At 42.7% G+C, this 15,722-nt stretch overlaps 1 protein-coding gene across 12 annotated transcripts in view; it reads left to right on the top strand.

Annotated features, from left to right (window-relative positions):
• TMEM164 (transmembrane protein 164) overlaps positions 1-15,722 on the top strand; it is a 161,798-nt gene that overhangs the window by 89,121 nt on the left and 56,955 nt on the right. For all 12 annotated transcript variants that reach the window (XR_014780801.1, XM_084790918.1, XM_084790917.1 and 9 more), the window contains one exon: positions 1,266-1,332. Coding sequence is in view for 11 of the 12 variants with exons in the window: in XM_084790914.1 (XP_084647040.1) it covers positions 1,266-1,332 (67 nt within the window). In the remaining variant the exon portion in view is untranslated. The remainder of the gene's footprint in view (positions 1-1,265; positions 1,333-15,722) is intronic.

The raw sequence follows: 15,722 nt of genomic DNA, 5'->3' as shown, positions 1-15,722 counted from the left end.
TCCCTTCCTTCCTCTCCCCTCTTCTGTAATACTGGGGATGGAACCCAGGGTACTGTATAGGGTAACCAAGGGCTCTATCCCCAAACTAAAGCCCTAGCATTGCTTGGCTTTTATTTTTTTTTTATTTAATTTAATTTTTTTTTTGAGACAGGATCCCCCTGTGTTAGCTTTGGCTGTTCTGGACTCACTTTGTAGACCAGGCTGGCCTCGAACTCATAATGATCCACCTGCCTCTGCCTCTGCCTCCCGAGTGCTGTAATTAAAGGCGTGGGCCACCACACCCAGCTGCTTGGCATTTAAGCTACAAACTACTATATATAAAATAGACCAGAGAAAGCTTCAGAGTTTCCTTGTTTGCCCTCCCACCTTGTGCAACAACACCTAAAGGCATCACTGAGACAACAGCAAAACAGTCTGCACCACACTGCGGTCAGAGCCTCTTAGGTTCTTCTTTTCTTGTGGCTGTGCTAAAAGGCACTGATGAAAGGAACTCAAGGGAGAAAGGGCTTATTTGGCTCATGATTAATTCCACGTTCTACTCCCTCAGTGTAGGGAGGTCAACTCAGCAGGTCCCTGAGAGAACTGGTCATGTTACATCCACAGCCAAAAGCAAGGAGCAATACGTTAAGCCATTTCCATGGCTGTTTTATAAGATCTAGGAATCTGGGCTCAGGGAACGGTCCTGCTCACAATCAGGGTGGGTCTTTCTACCTCAGCTAAGTCAATTTTGACAGTCCATCACAGGCATTCTCAAGTCATCCTTAGTCTAGAGAGCTCCTCCCACGTGTTCTTGGAAGCTTGCCTGCTACATGTTAGGTTGACAATAAGACTCTCACAGACAGCTTCCAAGCTTGTATTAGCTTTTTCTGGTCAGGTCTTTGGTGGTTAAAAAAAGAAAAAGCAGCCGCATCCTAATAAACAGGCTTTTATAGTAGTAACAAGCACCTAGCTGTTGCAGTGCCCATTTTCAAATGTGGCAGCAGTTAGAGCAATTGGTTGGGGCAGATTGAATGTTTAGGAAACCCAGAGCTTGGTACATAATGAGCTGTGTGTTGTAACCAAAGCGTGTTCAGGAAGTGTTTGGGGGATTCTAAGGCAGCACGCTTTTCAGGTAATAAACCTAAAATGTACTGATTTTCATTTACTTTGCCTGTAGGTGAGCTCTTGGGCTGTTTTACACAGAGGGTCACTTCTCCCACGGGACCTAGCTCAACCTCAAATATCTTCTTCTCTCTCGTGACCTATTGATCTTCTTCCTCCTCCAGGTTACAGATGCACATGCTGAATGGAGCTCTTCTGGCATTGTTGTTTCCTGTGGTAAATACCCGGCTGGTGAGTAGTCTCTTCCGGAAATGCAACGTCCACGTCAGGCTATGCTTACTCCTTTGCTATCCGACATTTCTCATAACACGTTGCCCTTAGGGGTGTGCTATTTTAATTTGTATATGTTAATGCTGATATTTGACACAGTTGTGCCTGGAGTTAATGGAGGCTTGTGGGCCAGTGGTAGTTGGCTAGACTTATGCTACAGCAAAGGTTTAGAAAATACAAACCTTTATATAGAAATCAGAGAGGTCGGAATGAAGCTGATCTAGGCCCACACCCTTAGCCTGGGAGTTTTAGACTCTTACATGTGTGGCTTCTGAGAAATTAACAAGCCACTTATTGAAAAGTCCAGGAAAATATTACATAGAAAGATGGGTAATATGGCTGCATGCATTTGTGACTTAAATGTTCCCTCTAGATGAACATCATAGATTAACCCTTAAGGTGAAAATTCCTCTTTTGTATAGAAATTTGCATTTACAAGGTCTTTTTTTTTTTTTTAAGCTAGGGAGATAGGACAATTATTACAGTCTCTGGTTTCACAGTGGATGAAACTGACATTCAAGATGTCACCTGAACTGTAAGTGGTAGTTAAAAACCAGAGTCGGAGCCACTTAGTCCTAATATGAGGCCACACACTGCCACTTCTGAAGACTCTCCTCTCCTCTCCACAGATAGTCCTCAGGAGTGTAAGTTGTGCCACTGCAGATTTACATGATTTAGCAGTAGAAATTAAAAGTGACAGTTCATCTAAAGTGATGATTTTTGAACCTTCTCACTCTGTTCAGGACTGACTTATCAGATTATTAGCTAGCTGGGCTGTGGGCTTTAGCTGAGTACTAGAATGTCTGCCTAGTATATATTTAAGGCCTTGGTGCCCATCCCTTGCACCCAAAACAAAGTAACAAGTAAACAAGAAGGCTTGCCAGGATCTCCTCCTAGAACAACTGACTAGAAAGCAAAGAAAGACCCAAGAGATGTGAAAGATGGCCTCCTCAGCCTGTTCCAGAGAATCCATATGGTAGGCCCTCAGAACTCACTTACTCTAAGTGGTTCATTCGAAGTGTGGCATCAACTGGCTGTTGCTTGTTAGGAATATTAGGGTTCAGGCCCCACCATAGATTTACTGCATCAGAATCTAGGTAGCATAGATGACCTAAACTTTTTCCTCCACAAGACCCAAAGCACCTTCTTTGTGGACCACCTGGCCTTTGTGAAATGACACCTGTGACATGAAGTGAGGAATGTGAAGCAGAAGTTGTCCTCTGCCTGCCAAGCTAAGGCTTGGGAAAGGACCCAATGCTCTCTTGGCCCATCTCTCTCCTCACCTGATTCCAGCTCCCAACACAGGCCAGGCCACCAGAGAGCAGCTGTCTTAATTTTCCTCTGCTCTCTCAGTGACCAGGACCAGGCTGAGGGCACCTCAGAAAATCATTCCCTGAGCTAATGGAGCTGGTGCTTCCAGGTTTGAAGTTGGCCATCCCAGAGCTATTCTGTACCCGGTGAAAACCAAGGAAGTGCTTCCTTGTAGCCTCCTGAGCCCTTGGCAGAAGTTAAGACTACCTACCATTGTACAAGTGGGAGAGTGAAAGCCCCAAGAGGCTTGTTCATACACTTGAGGGCATTTAGGATGCTGGTGATGAGGTTTTCATGGAGACGCTATTGTTAGTAGCAATGGATGTGTCTTACCTGGTCTCCGGAGATTTTCCTAAGCCCGTTACCTGGAAGTAAGGGGGCAATGACCTCAGCTGCCACTGCTTGGTTGCCTATTTTGTGCCAGGCACTGCTGTAATTGGTTCACGTGGGTGGATTTAGTTGATCCTTACAGCTTCCAAGGTTAAGTGCAGTCATCATCTCTGAGGTCAAGATGCCAGCAGGACTGGCTTCTTTAGGCTTCTTTCTTGGAAGATGACAGCCATCATCTGTTTGCTGTTCTTATGATTTCTTAGTGTGGCCAACGATTTATGAAGACGTCTATCACTTTGGGTCAGGGCACATTCTAGAGTCTACTTTCACCTTAATCTCTTCTTTAAATCCCTGTCTCTATATATGCTCACAGTCTAAGGCACCAGAGGTTAGAGTGCTGATATATAAAGGGGGATTGCAGAACACCTGGTGGAACCCATGATGCCAGTACTTTCTTACCCAGATAACATTGTTTCTTCCCTGATACCCCTTGATTTTTTTTTAATCTCCCCAGTTTCTTTTCTTCACCCTTTCCTCCTTTCTTCTTCCTTCTTTTTTCTCTTTATTTCTTCCTCCTCCTCCATCTCTTCCTTTCTACCCCTTGTTATGCCATGGATCTGTTACAATAACACACAGTGCTTTCTAAATAAGTGCCAAGCTGTAGCCCACCAGCTTATCAAGACTGTGTATCACTCTTCCTGCCACTGAAACCTCTTTGGTGGGCTGTTTTAAAAAATGAGTAGGGCCGGGTTGGTGGTCCCAGCAATCGGGGGAAGGCAGAGGTAGTCGGATCTCAAGGTGACAACCTGATCAACAGAGTGAGTTTCAGGACAGCCAGGGCTGTTACATAGAGAAACTCTGGCTTAAAAAAAATATTCCAGCCATTTTAGTAAAATTTTATACCCCTTTTCTAAGATAGAGGTGAACAGAGCTCATATCTCCTTCTGCATTTGTCTTTGCAATCAGTATTATTGGTCTGGCTCTTTCATGTAGTTGGGGCTCCTTGAGTAACTTTGGCCTTTATGGCAGTTGGCTTTGCAGTGGTTCAAGTTCAGACTGACTTCAAATGAGACACAGGAAGGCTGGAGCTTCTTGATTATACCCGATGATCCAATTAGGCAGGAAAAGCAGCTTTGACTTCTCTTTTGCCTTTCCTTCTTGGCCCTTTATCTTCTTTAATCTTTTTCTCCTCATTAGCAATAATAAGGAAGCAAGAAAAAGAACTAATTAGTAGTGCACTCATCCTACCACCCCCCCCACACACACACACTGGTGTACATAAAGACAGGGTCAGAAGGAGTTGGAGGAAGTCACCACAGTCAGCTAAAGCATTTGAGGTCCTCAGTGAATTTCCATGTGAGCTCTTTTGCCCGATGATTGCTTGGCACCGAGATATGCAAACTAGCTAGAAAATGCTCTACTTTCCGTTCTATGGGTTTCCCTGTCTTCAAAGCTGACAGCCTAGAAGAAGGACGCCTATCCCAAATGGAACACGTTACAGGTAAGTGCTCCTTACAGCTAGGATCCAGCTTGGGATGTAGCATCTGCACGGCAGTTAGTTTTCAGTGGTGTGTCCTTTTGCTTCTTAAAGGCAAGCAGAGGAAACACATCATGGGACCACTCGTTAGATTAGTCAGGTTCTCAAAGCTCATGTGATTTGATCTTATCTTCTGATAGGGACATTTCCTTCCTTTCTTTTCCATCACTACTCTCTCTCTCTCTCTCTCTCTCTCTCTCTCTCTCTCTCTCTCTTTCTTTCCTTCTTTGTTTTTCCAGTGTCCTAGGCTTCTTTATTTGAGAACAAAATAATCATGGTCAATGGCATCACTGAACTTCATCTTTCCTCCAGCTACCTCTCCCGTCACTTCCTGTCCCCCAACATTTGTGCTTCCACTCCTTCCTCAGGAAATGAAAAACTTTATTCCAAAACTTTGGTGGTACAGGTTTCAGGTACTCTGGTTCTCTTTATTTACCCTTCCCCCATTTCTTCTGCTCCCCACATCCCTGGGCAGGGCTAAGGTCTCTGTTTGAATGTATGGAAGAGCCCAGAGCAGTGACAGGAACAGAGGGAAAGGCTTCATCCTTAGGAAAAGGTACCTAAGAGTAGAGCATGGTGAAGTGGGTGCCTCTGTAGCCTGAAGCACCAAAACTTTGCTCTAAGGGCAGAGGAAAGGATCAAGGCCTCCCTGGGAAAGGGGACCCTGAAGCCTTATAACCTTTTCATCGGGAATAGCTGTATTGTTTACTCTTCTGGCAATTACAGACCCACACAAGACTATATCCTTTCGAATTCAAGCTGCTTGTCAATGATGCTGATCTGAAGCAGGGTGGGCTTTGGACTGTACAGTAACATGTTATCCGAGTTCCTTTAATGTGGTTCTTGATACTCCTCCTATTTCTCTTGTCGGCCTGCACCAGGGTCTCCATTCTGTACATCTTCTGAAGGTTCTCCTGATTGTTGACTTTCTCCACCCATGTCTTCAGCATGGGCCATGGCTGACACTTTTTCTTGAAGCTGAGCTGTAGGGCCTCAAAGTGGCAGATGGTGACCTGGTTGACCCTTTCCAAAGAGGACACCTAGTAGGGTGAGGCCCACATCAGCCAGAGTGTACCCCAAGGTGATCTTCTTCTGCTTTAGCATCATGGCAGAGTGCTCTAGTTCTTTCTGTAGGGCTTTCATGTCTTGGCAGTCCTCTTCACTTGGCTCCACCCTCTCCTTCTCCACCAGGGTAGACAGATAGGACAGGACCCAGGGGAAGCCCCCCTCTGAGTTGCTTTCCCTTCCAGCTCCTGCCTGGCTCTCAAGCTTCAAAGTCTCCAAGCTAACCTGGAGCAGTAGGCCCACTCCAAACTGAGGTCCACAGTTTGCCATCCCTCCACAGAATTCATAGAGCAGGGGAAATGGAGAGACCCCCACATTTCCAAGCCTGACCAAACCCCTGTCCCAATTCCAGGCCCACCTAGAGGGCCTTGGAAACTTTTAGATCTGAGGGTCCACCTCTCTTAGCTCCATACCCTGGTGGAGGTGAGAAGGCCAGTTCTAAAGCCAGGTAGGTGTCTGGCCATGGAGATGGTGGGTGTATCCCAATCCAAGTTCCCGATGGCAGGAGCATTCACCTAAGGACTACACTGGTAGGGAGCTTTGCTGAAGAATAAGTCATGCCTTGAGACCAGGCCTGACTCCCACGTCTTCTATTCTGTGATGAAGATTTAGGGTTGAGTATGAATGCTAGCTAGTGAGGCAAGGTGTGGACAAAGTTTTCTAGCCTCCTTTTGGCTTTAAGAATTTGCATCACAGGCCTTGCCGAGTAGCCAGAGGATACTGCAGAGCCTCTTCCTAGACAAATACACAAATAGGCTTCTTTGTATGCATGTGCTAGGGATCAAACCCAGAACTATGTACTTGCTAGGCAGGCAAGTCCTCCACCATTGAGTCCTAACTCCCAAGCATGCATCTTGGTATGTAATATCAGGAGGGGCATAGACCACCACCTCCCTTATCTTTTTCCAGTCGGGTCATGGATCTAGAGTTATAGTCCCCTGCCCACGTAGATCATGGCTTGGAAAAGAGATGGTCTGTGTATTTTGTGTATCTCTTGTCATAGCCAGCAACCTTTTGTCTTGATGGTGATGCTGGCTTCCACATCTGTACCTATGTCTTTGCAAAGAATGTCTTGTAAGCCTGGCTAAATTACCTTCTGGCAAGGTCGAGCAACCCAAACATGGCAGCCATGGACGATGACCATGGAAGCTGGTTATAGATGTGATTACCAGTTTACTTGCAAAGCTGGTAATCTGACCCTGAATAGAGGCATTGGGCCAATGTAGCACTCTCAACACTCCCTGCCTGTTCTCCTTTTTGTCCGCTAACTCCCAGGACGGTTTCTTTTCAGTGAGAGGGGTTCTGAGTCGCAGAGACGGGGCCATAGAAAACAAGCTTAAGACACTCTGTCAGCCCTTTGCCTGATGGAAGACACCAGCCTGGCCTGTGTCTGTATTTGCAGACTTCTGTCTTCTACTCAGATTATGAGATGACTGATAATGATCCTTTTCATGCAGCTTCTTTCTTCTCCAAGGCCTGAGGCCTCCAGTGTATCATTATCTCATTATCAAAATTGCCCATTATTGTGGATCTTTGTTGGTCTGTTAGATTTGTTTCCTTTCCCATCCCTCCTCCCTTTTCCCATCTCCTCGTTTCTCAGGGTGGTCCTTTTGAAGTTCTTCCCACTCTCAGACTCAACAAAAGAGGGGCGTAGTGCTTCTGTATGGTTAGGGTGCTCCCCTCCATTCAGAAACACCGTCTCTGTGTTCTTGGGATGCAGATTTGCTGCTGGCACCCCTTGTCCCCATGTGGGCTGCTGGGACAGCTTTGCTGTCATTAATGCAAATAAGGCTTGAGAATCCCACTCTTTGCTAATTGGCACATTGAAATGTGCTAATTGACCTAGAAGAGTTATTTATGTAACTGACAAAATTGAACTGTTTTAAAAAGCTATAGTTTGGATTTTAGACTTGAGCGGAGGGCAGAATATTCTTTTGGTTTCTTGAGGATACTTACAATATCAAAAGCTTGATTTCAAAAGAGGCTTTAATTTGCTGAATCAGTGACTGAGGCAAAATGGGCCTTTGCTTTCTAGAAAGGATGATGTATCAAATCAGATAAATGCAATGTGTCTGAGACATTGGGGGTGTTGAAAAGGGTTTGGGGCCAATTCTAAGAACTATATTTGTTAAAGGTTTTTCATGCTTCTCTCTTGCTTATACCCTTCTGTTAAAGATTTGCATAGCTTTTTGGTTTGCTGGATTAAGATTTGGTTTGAGATTAAGTTTCTTGCACAATTGAGATTTTATTATAAACATTATTCCAACTTTTTCTTTAACCTAAAACTAGGCAGTCAATAATCTCATTAGGCACACACTAAATTCTTTCCCATTAGCTGCTTGATGGTTGGATTGAATCATACATCATAATGATTCTCTGTGAGGGTGGGCAGTGTCTCTTGCTTTCTGCCCAATCCCCCCAGGCCCTCCTACTTAGAACCTTCCAAATAGCTCAGATAAGAATGATTGACTCTTTAGGACCTGGGAACAGAGGCCTGTATAGGGCTGAGGCATGAGGGTCACAAGTTTAAGGCCTGTTTGGATTATATTCGAGTCCAAGGCTAGTCTGAGCAGTTTAGAGAGAACCTGAATCAAAATAAAAATTAAGAAGAGGGTTGGTTCAGTGGTAGAATGCCTGGCTAACATGTGGGAGGCCCTATGTTTAACCCCCAATCAAAAATAAACAAAACTCAACAACATTGGGGGGGTAACATGTTGGTAGGAACATAGTGGGGATGGGCAGAGGAAATTGGAGGTAGATATGATCATATACATGTTTAAAATTTTCAAACAATGAAGAGAACTTTTTTTTTTAAAGACAAAGATAAAAGAAACCTATCAGCAAATTATATTGAGAGAAAATCCAGAGGCTCCTTTTATGTGTTCTGGGATCTTGGGTTTGAAGAAAGAAAAGTGGTAGAAGATCTTTTCAGCCACTTAAAATCCTATTTATTTCTGTTATTATAACAAAGGACAAAGTTTTTCCTGAAAATGCATGCAATACAATAAAACAGAAAAGTCACCACAAATGCATTGATGGTTCCCTCACAGGTTAAAAAGAGGCCTGAGGCCTTTGTCTCGTGTGTGTGTGTGTGTGTGTGTGTGTGTGAGAGAGAGAGAGAGAGAGAGAGAGAGAGAGAGAGAGAGAGAGAGAGAGAGAGAGAGAGAGAGAGAGACTAAACTTCATTTATACTGGGAAAGTACAGGCATCCTTCTTAATAGGTAGTGACCCTTTAAGCTACATCCTATTTGATTTCCCTGTTTATCTTTCTCCATTTCATTTTGTAATAGGGTTTCACTCAGTACACCAGGTAGGCTTCAATTTGAGACCCTCTTGCTTCAACATTCTTAGTTGCTTGCATTATAGGCCTGGGCTACCTGGCTTGGATTTGTGACTTTTTTTTTTCCAGAAGCATAACATATTTACAGTGAGGAAAATACACAAAAATACCCAAATCAAACTGAAATTATGGGCCAGTAATGACTACTAACATTGTTTGCTACATACATTGGAAGGGCCTTCCCCCCCCATAGATGACAAGCGGTCACAAGTGCCCCCTTTGGAGCCAGCCTGTGTGTGGATTTCTAGTCAGTTCCTCGACTCTCTCTCTCTCTCTCTCTCTCTCTCTCTCTCTCTCTCTCTCTCTCTCTCTCTCTCTCTCTCTCTCTCCCTCTCTCTCTCTCTCTCTCTCTCTGTGTGTGTGTGTGTGTGTGTGTGTGTACAGCCACATGACCTTGAATAAGGTAGTGACTTCATTGTCCTCAGTAGCTTATCTGAGCATATCAGTAAGTTATGCTGTGCTGAATGATCTTGTGAGGCACAGACTTAGCCTACCCCACAGGAAGCTATGGAGAAGCACCCCATGGGGTGGGGCTGCTACAACTGCTAATACTGTCTCAGAAATTTTGAGGTGGGCTCCTGTTAAGTGTGCCGTTTTTTATTTTTATTTTTTTTTAAATTTTATGTTATTCTGCAGAGCTTTGGCCTCAGCTCCCGGAGTTGCTCCACATCATGAAGGGGGCTTTGTTTCTGATTTCGCCTTGCTGAGGGAGATTAAAATTCCTTGGCAGGCATTCTTGTTCTCACTGATGAACACTACTTTTATGTTTTGCATTTGGTTCAGGGACGTGGCAGTATGTTTGATTAGGGAACTGGCTAGCCCTCCCCCTTTCCTTCCCTCCTGACAGGTAAATTAGGCTTACTCCTGTTTTTCGATCTCTTGGTCTCTGTTTGTCTGTCTGTCTGTCTGTCTGTCTGTCTGTCTGTCTGTCTGTCCTCTCCCCCCTTTCTTCTTCTCTCCCTCCTTCCCTCCTCTCCTATCTCTAAACCAAAATAGATAGACCTATCAGACCCATCTGTAAGTCAGTTGGCCCAAGCCACAGCCTGAGAAGCCTATTCAGGGCCCGGCACAGTGGGAGTCACGTGTCAGCCTGCTTCTTGGTGGCTCGCCTAGGCTCTGTAGAGCACAGTCCTCCCCAACGTCTTTGTTCTTCACCTTGAACTACTATTCTAAATGTTGATTTTTTTTAAGGGTGTACATAGGGTCTTACATAGCCTAGACTGATCCAAAACTCACTATTTAGCCACAGAAGACCTTGGACTCCAAACCCCCTTCATACTTTTCAAGTGCTGGGATAATAGCCATATGCCACCACACGCAGATAAGAGATGTTTCTTTGTGTAATAAAAGTCTTATTTCTCGAGTTACTTTCTTCTAGTCTTGAGTACAAAGGACCAGTGGCCATACCAGTGAGCAGCCAGGGCATCTGTGTTGTTCTAGTCCCGGTTTGCCTTGGATGGTACTTGGGCCTTTGGAACATTTCGTTTCACCAAGGAGGATTGTTGATAACTGTTCTCCATACCTCATAGATACGGCATCGAGAAAAGACTATTAGACATAAGAAAAGAACAATGGGTAGACAAGAAAGGACTTTGGAAAGTTAAAAGTAGTGTGTAAAGGATTCCCTGGCTTCCTGTTATTACTCAGTAATATTTTTGGAGCAGGGAATTAATTGAGATTCAACTTACATATAACAAATGTGTCCTTTTAAAGTACCTATTAATATATTAAAAGTTATAGTATATACATAATATATTAATATATTAAAAGAATTTCAGTATATTCAGGCTTGTGCAGCCATCACATCACAATTATTTGATTTTAGATGTTTTTCATTACCTGCCCCCAAAGTAAGCCCTGTCATTTGTGCCTTTCCACATCTTCAGCCTCTGGCATTTAGTAATCAACTTTCAGTCTCTATGGGTTTGCCTATACTGGGCACATATATATTAAATCTTATAATGTTTTGGTGGTTTGTTTTTGTTTTTGTTTTTGTTTTTAGGTTTTTTGTTTTCTAGAGACAGGGTTTCTCTGTGTAACAGCCCTGGCTGTCCAGGACTCACTTTGTAGACCAGGCTGGCCTCGAACTCACAGAGATCCACCTGCCTCTGCCTCCCAGAGTGCTGGGATTAAAGACGTGTGCCACGGCACCTTCCTCATGTTTTGTGTTTTCATTGGGCATGCTTTAGGGGTTCATTCATGCTGCAGCATGGATTAGTACTTCATATTTAGGAGCATATAATATCTCTTTGCAGGGTATGTGAGGTTTTAGTTCACTATTCAGGCATTGTTGTTTTTTCATTTGGCCTAGTATGACTGATACTACTGTGCACATTTGTTTAAGAATGTATGTTTGTTTAGGTGTATACCTTGAAGTTGGATTGCTGACTCATAAAGTAACCCTGTCTAGGCCTTGGAGTAACCTGCCAGGCTACTTTGTAAGGTGACTGATTATACCAGCTAATGTCCTCACCAACAACGAAGCATTTCTAAGTTCTAGACATCCTTACATCTTTCTTGTCCCTTCCATTTGAGCCTTAAAGATGTGATGAGGAATTTTATTGTGGCTTTGATTTCCTTGTTAAGCTAAATGATGTTGAGTGCCTTTTCATGCACTTTTAGCTACTTCTATACCTTTGGGGGGTGATTTTCAAATTCTGTTCCATTTTTAATTAAGCTGCTTGTTACTAATCAGCTTTAAGAATTCTCTCTAGATATTAGACTCATAGTAGACATATGATTAGAACTATCTTTCTCATTCTATTTGTTGTGGGTTTTTTTTTTTCATTTTCTTTTTGGTAGCTTGTTTTGTTCCTAATTTTTGAGACAATATCTTAGGTCTCCTTGAAATCACCATGTAGAGCAGACTGGCACTGACCTCGTGCTGCTGCCTCCATCTCCATTTCCCAAGTGCTAGGATTGCAGGACTTCACCATCGCATCTGCTGTCTTTGCATTTTCTTGACTATGTCCTTTGAACTATACATTTTTTTTTAATTTCCAGAAACTACTTGCTTTTGATTTGGTTGTGTTTCTGTTTTTGTTTTTGTTTTTTGTTTTTTTGAAGCACATATTTTAAAAATTTTTTGAAAAACTCTAATATCTCTACTTTTGATTTGGTTGCTTTTACTTTGGGGGATAGCATGTGAAACATATTTGTTAAGATAATGAAGAGGGGACATTTAAGAGCCTCATAGGTTAGCTCTTATACTGGTGTCTAGATAATTCTTGAGTGAAGTTTTAACTATGGTGCGTTGTCAGTCTAAAGCAATTTTTTTAATATGTTGACATCCAGTCATCTTTGTGCCATTTGTTGAAATGATTGCCTTTACACTGCTATCTATGTCAAAAGGCATCCAAAAGTAGATATCAGGTTTATTTCAGAATCCTCAGTTTTGTCCTGTTTATCTATGTCTTGCCTGGTATAAATGCACTATACTGGGTCAGTCACTGTAGCATTGTAAGAGGTATTATGTTGTTTTGTTTTTGAGACAGTCTCTCCGTATAGCGCAAGCTGGCCCAGAAAATTTGGTCCATGTGCTTAGATTACAGACTCACATCACCATTCCTTGTGGTGGGAGGTTCAAACGCTGAGACATATGTGTCGTCCAAGATGGATTTTGCTTTTCTGGGACCCTTGCTTTACCATGTGTTTTTTGCAATGCAGTAAATAGAGATTTTGATAGAAAGTGCATTGAATGTAGATCAGTTAGGGAAGTTTGTATATCTTTATAATATTAAACCACCCAGTCCATAAACACTGGCTGTCTAGACGTTCAGTTTTTTTTTTTCAGTGATATTTTGTGGTTACCTAGTATAGACTATACATTTCTTTTCTTAAATTTGTTCCTATGCATTTTATTATTTTATTTTATTAATTTATTCATGTTACATCTCAATGGTTATCTCCTCCCTTGTATCCTCCCATTCCTCCCTCCCTCCCATTTTCCCCTTATTCCCTATGACTGTGACTGAGGAGGACTTCTTCCCCCTGTATATGCTCATAGGGTATTTGAGACAGGGTTTCTCTATATAGTCCTGGTTGTCCGGGATCTTTTTATGTAGACCAGACTAGCTTTGAACTCACAGAGATCTACCTGACTCTACCTCCTCAGTGTTTGGACTAAAGGCATGTACCACCATGCCCAGCTTTTTGGTAAATGCAATTTTTGTTTCTTTGCTGGGTTGTTTGTTTTTGAGACAGGGTTTCTCTGTGTATCCCTGGTTGTCCTAGAACTCACCCTGTAGAGCAGGCTAGCCTTAAACTCAGAGATCTAGATGCCTCTGCCTCCCAAGTGCTAGAATTAAAGGCATGTGCCACTACCACCTGGCACATGTATATAATTCTTTTTTAGATTATTCATTTATGTATATAAGCACTCTATTGCATGCGTGCCTGCATGACAGAAGAGAACATCGATCGAAGAGGGCACCAGATTTCATTATAGATGGTTATTGGGAATTGAACCTAGAACTTTGGATGAGCAGCCAGTGCTCTTAACCACTGAGCATCTCTCCAGCCCCTAAGTGCAATTCTTAACTTTATTTTAGAGTACTCACTACTACTCTATAGAAATATAGCTCAATTTTCACACTGATTTTGTAACTAGGAAAGGGAGAGAGAGGAGAGAGAAGGGGATATGAAGAAGAGTAGGAGGAGGCGGCAGAGGAGGAAAATAAGGGAAGAGATCCTAATATTTTCTCTAAGGGCTGGCCTCTAATGACCTAACTTCCTTCTTTTAGGCCAGTGGTCCTCAACTGTCCTATTGCTATGACCAATTAATACAGATCTTCATGTTGCTGTGACTCCTCAACCACAAAATTATTTTCATCGATGCTTCATAACTGTAATTTTGCCACTGTTATTAATCGTAATGGAAATATCTGATATTCAGGTTGTCTTTCTCCTGTGAAAGAGTCTTTCGATCCCCCAAAGGGGTCACAACCTACATTAAGAACCACTGCTTTTGGCCTGCCTCCTAAAGCTTCCACAAACTCCCAATACAGTCATTGTCTGGTAACTAAGCCTTGGACTCATGAGACTTTGGGTAACATAGCTCCAAATCACACATGATGTATAGTCAGCAAATGCTTGCTCTTACATCAGCACTCCCAGATGAGTGCTGTTCTATGTCCCCTGTTGTGTAAGTGTTGGGTGAGATGCCCTGCTCTATACATCTAAGACTTAGAGCCAAGTGACTTGAGGCTTGAGTACAAACCAAGGCCTTAGAAAGTCAAACAGGAGAGAAGTCCCTTCCCAATCCTAGTGCTGCTTGGGCATCAGTGAAAAAGACTTCCTGGCAGGGTGAGTAAAGTCCAAGAAGCTGACTCAAGGAAGAAGTTTTGGGCAGAGAAATGTGTGAAGTCAGGAGGCCCTAGAAAGCTAGACAGATTAAAAACATTGATCTGTGTATGTAGTATTGTCTATCTGTAGTTTTTTACTAGTTAGTATTTTAATTGTATGAATGTATGGGGTACAGTGTAATTTGATTTGTGCCCTAGTGATATGTAATGGTCAAATTGGTGTAAAGAGCATTTACATCTCAAATATTTACAAATTTTCAGCCAGGTGTGGTGTTCCATGCTTTTAATTCCAGCACTGGGGAGGAAGAGGCAGATAGATAGATCTCTGTGAGTTTGAGGCCAGCCCGGTCTATAGAGTGAGTTCCAGTACAGCTAGGTTTGTATAGAGAGATACTGAAAAAAAAAAAGAAAGAAAGAAAAGAAAGAAAGAAATTCTTTTCTATTGTCACATAATTATATATGTTTCTGAGGTACACTGATCTTTTAACACACAGATATGATATGTAGTGATCCAATTGGATATTTAACACTTCTTTATCATCACCTTATGTTGGAAGATTTACACTATAGAAAATTAAAAGTATTTGTAAAAGGGGAAAGGCTGTATTCTTGTGCATCTGTCACCTGATTCTGACTACTGTCAACTCTTGGCTCATGTTTTGTTTCATTAGTATACTTCAGTCTCCCTCAAGTCTACCTTTAACCAACATAAATATCTATCCCTGAATATTTTGAAAAAATTATGCAATTTGAACTGAAATTATTATTATTATTGTTTGTTTTTTGAGACAGGGTTTCTTTGTGGAGCCTTGGCTGTCCTGGACTTGCTTTGTAGACCAGGCTGGCCTCGAACTCACAGCGATCCACCTGCCTCTGCCTCCCAAGTGCTGGGATTAAAGGCGTGTGCTACCACGCCCGGCTTGAACTGAAATTATTTTGTCAAATATCTCTAAAATATAAGGATGCACACATTACAATGCCATAATCATACTTATAATAATAATTTCTTAATATCATCAAATGTCTATTCAGCAGAACACATGCTTTCAGTCAATCCAGGTTCCTGTTCTGGGCTTTCTTCTTAGTTTTTTCATTATTTATTTATTTATTTATTTTACAGCCTGATCAGAACTCCCCCTCCTTCTCTCCTCCCAGCTCCTCCCTCTCTCCTCCCTTCTTCCCATTCCCCCTTCTTTTCTCCTCAGATAAGGGTGGGGGAGAGCTCCTTTGGATATCAAACTACCTTGGCATATCAAGTTGTAGTAGGACTAGGCACATCTTCTGCTTCTATTGAGGCCAGACAAGGAAGCCCAGTTAGGAGAAAGGAATCCAAAGACAGGCAACAGAGGCACAGACAGCCCCTGCCCCAGTTGTTATGGGGGCTAGTTCCATCGCATGCAAACTCTTTTGTAGGTGGTTCAGTCTCTGTGAGTCCCCATGGGCCTAGGTTAGTTGATTCTGTAGG

The sequence above is a fragment of the Acomys minous genome, assembly GCF_964271855.1.
Source record: "Acomys minous genome assembly, chromosome: 7".
In the NCBI taxonomy this organism is placed as follows: domain Eukaryota; kingdom Metazoa; phylum Chordata; class Mammalia; order Rodentia; family Muridae; genus Acomys; species Acomys minous.
The sequence above is the reverse complement of the archived record's forward strand: the minus strand, read 5'-3'. Positions and strand labels throughout refer to the sequence as shown.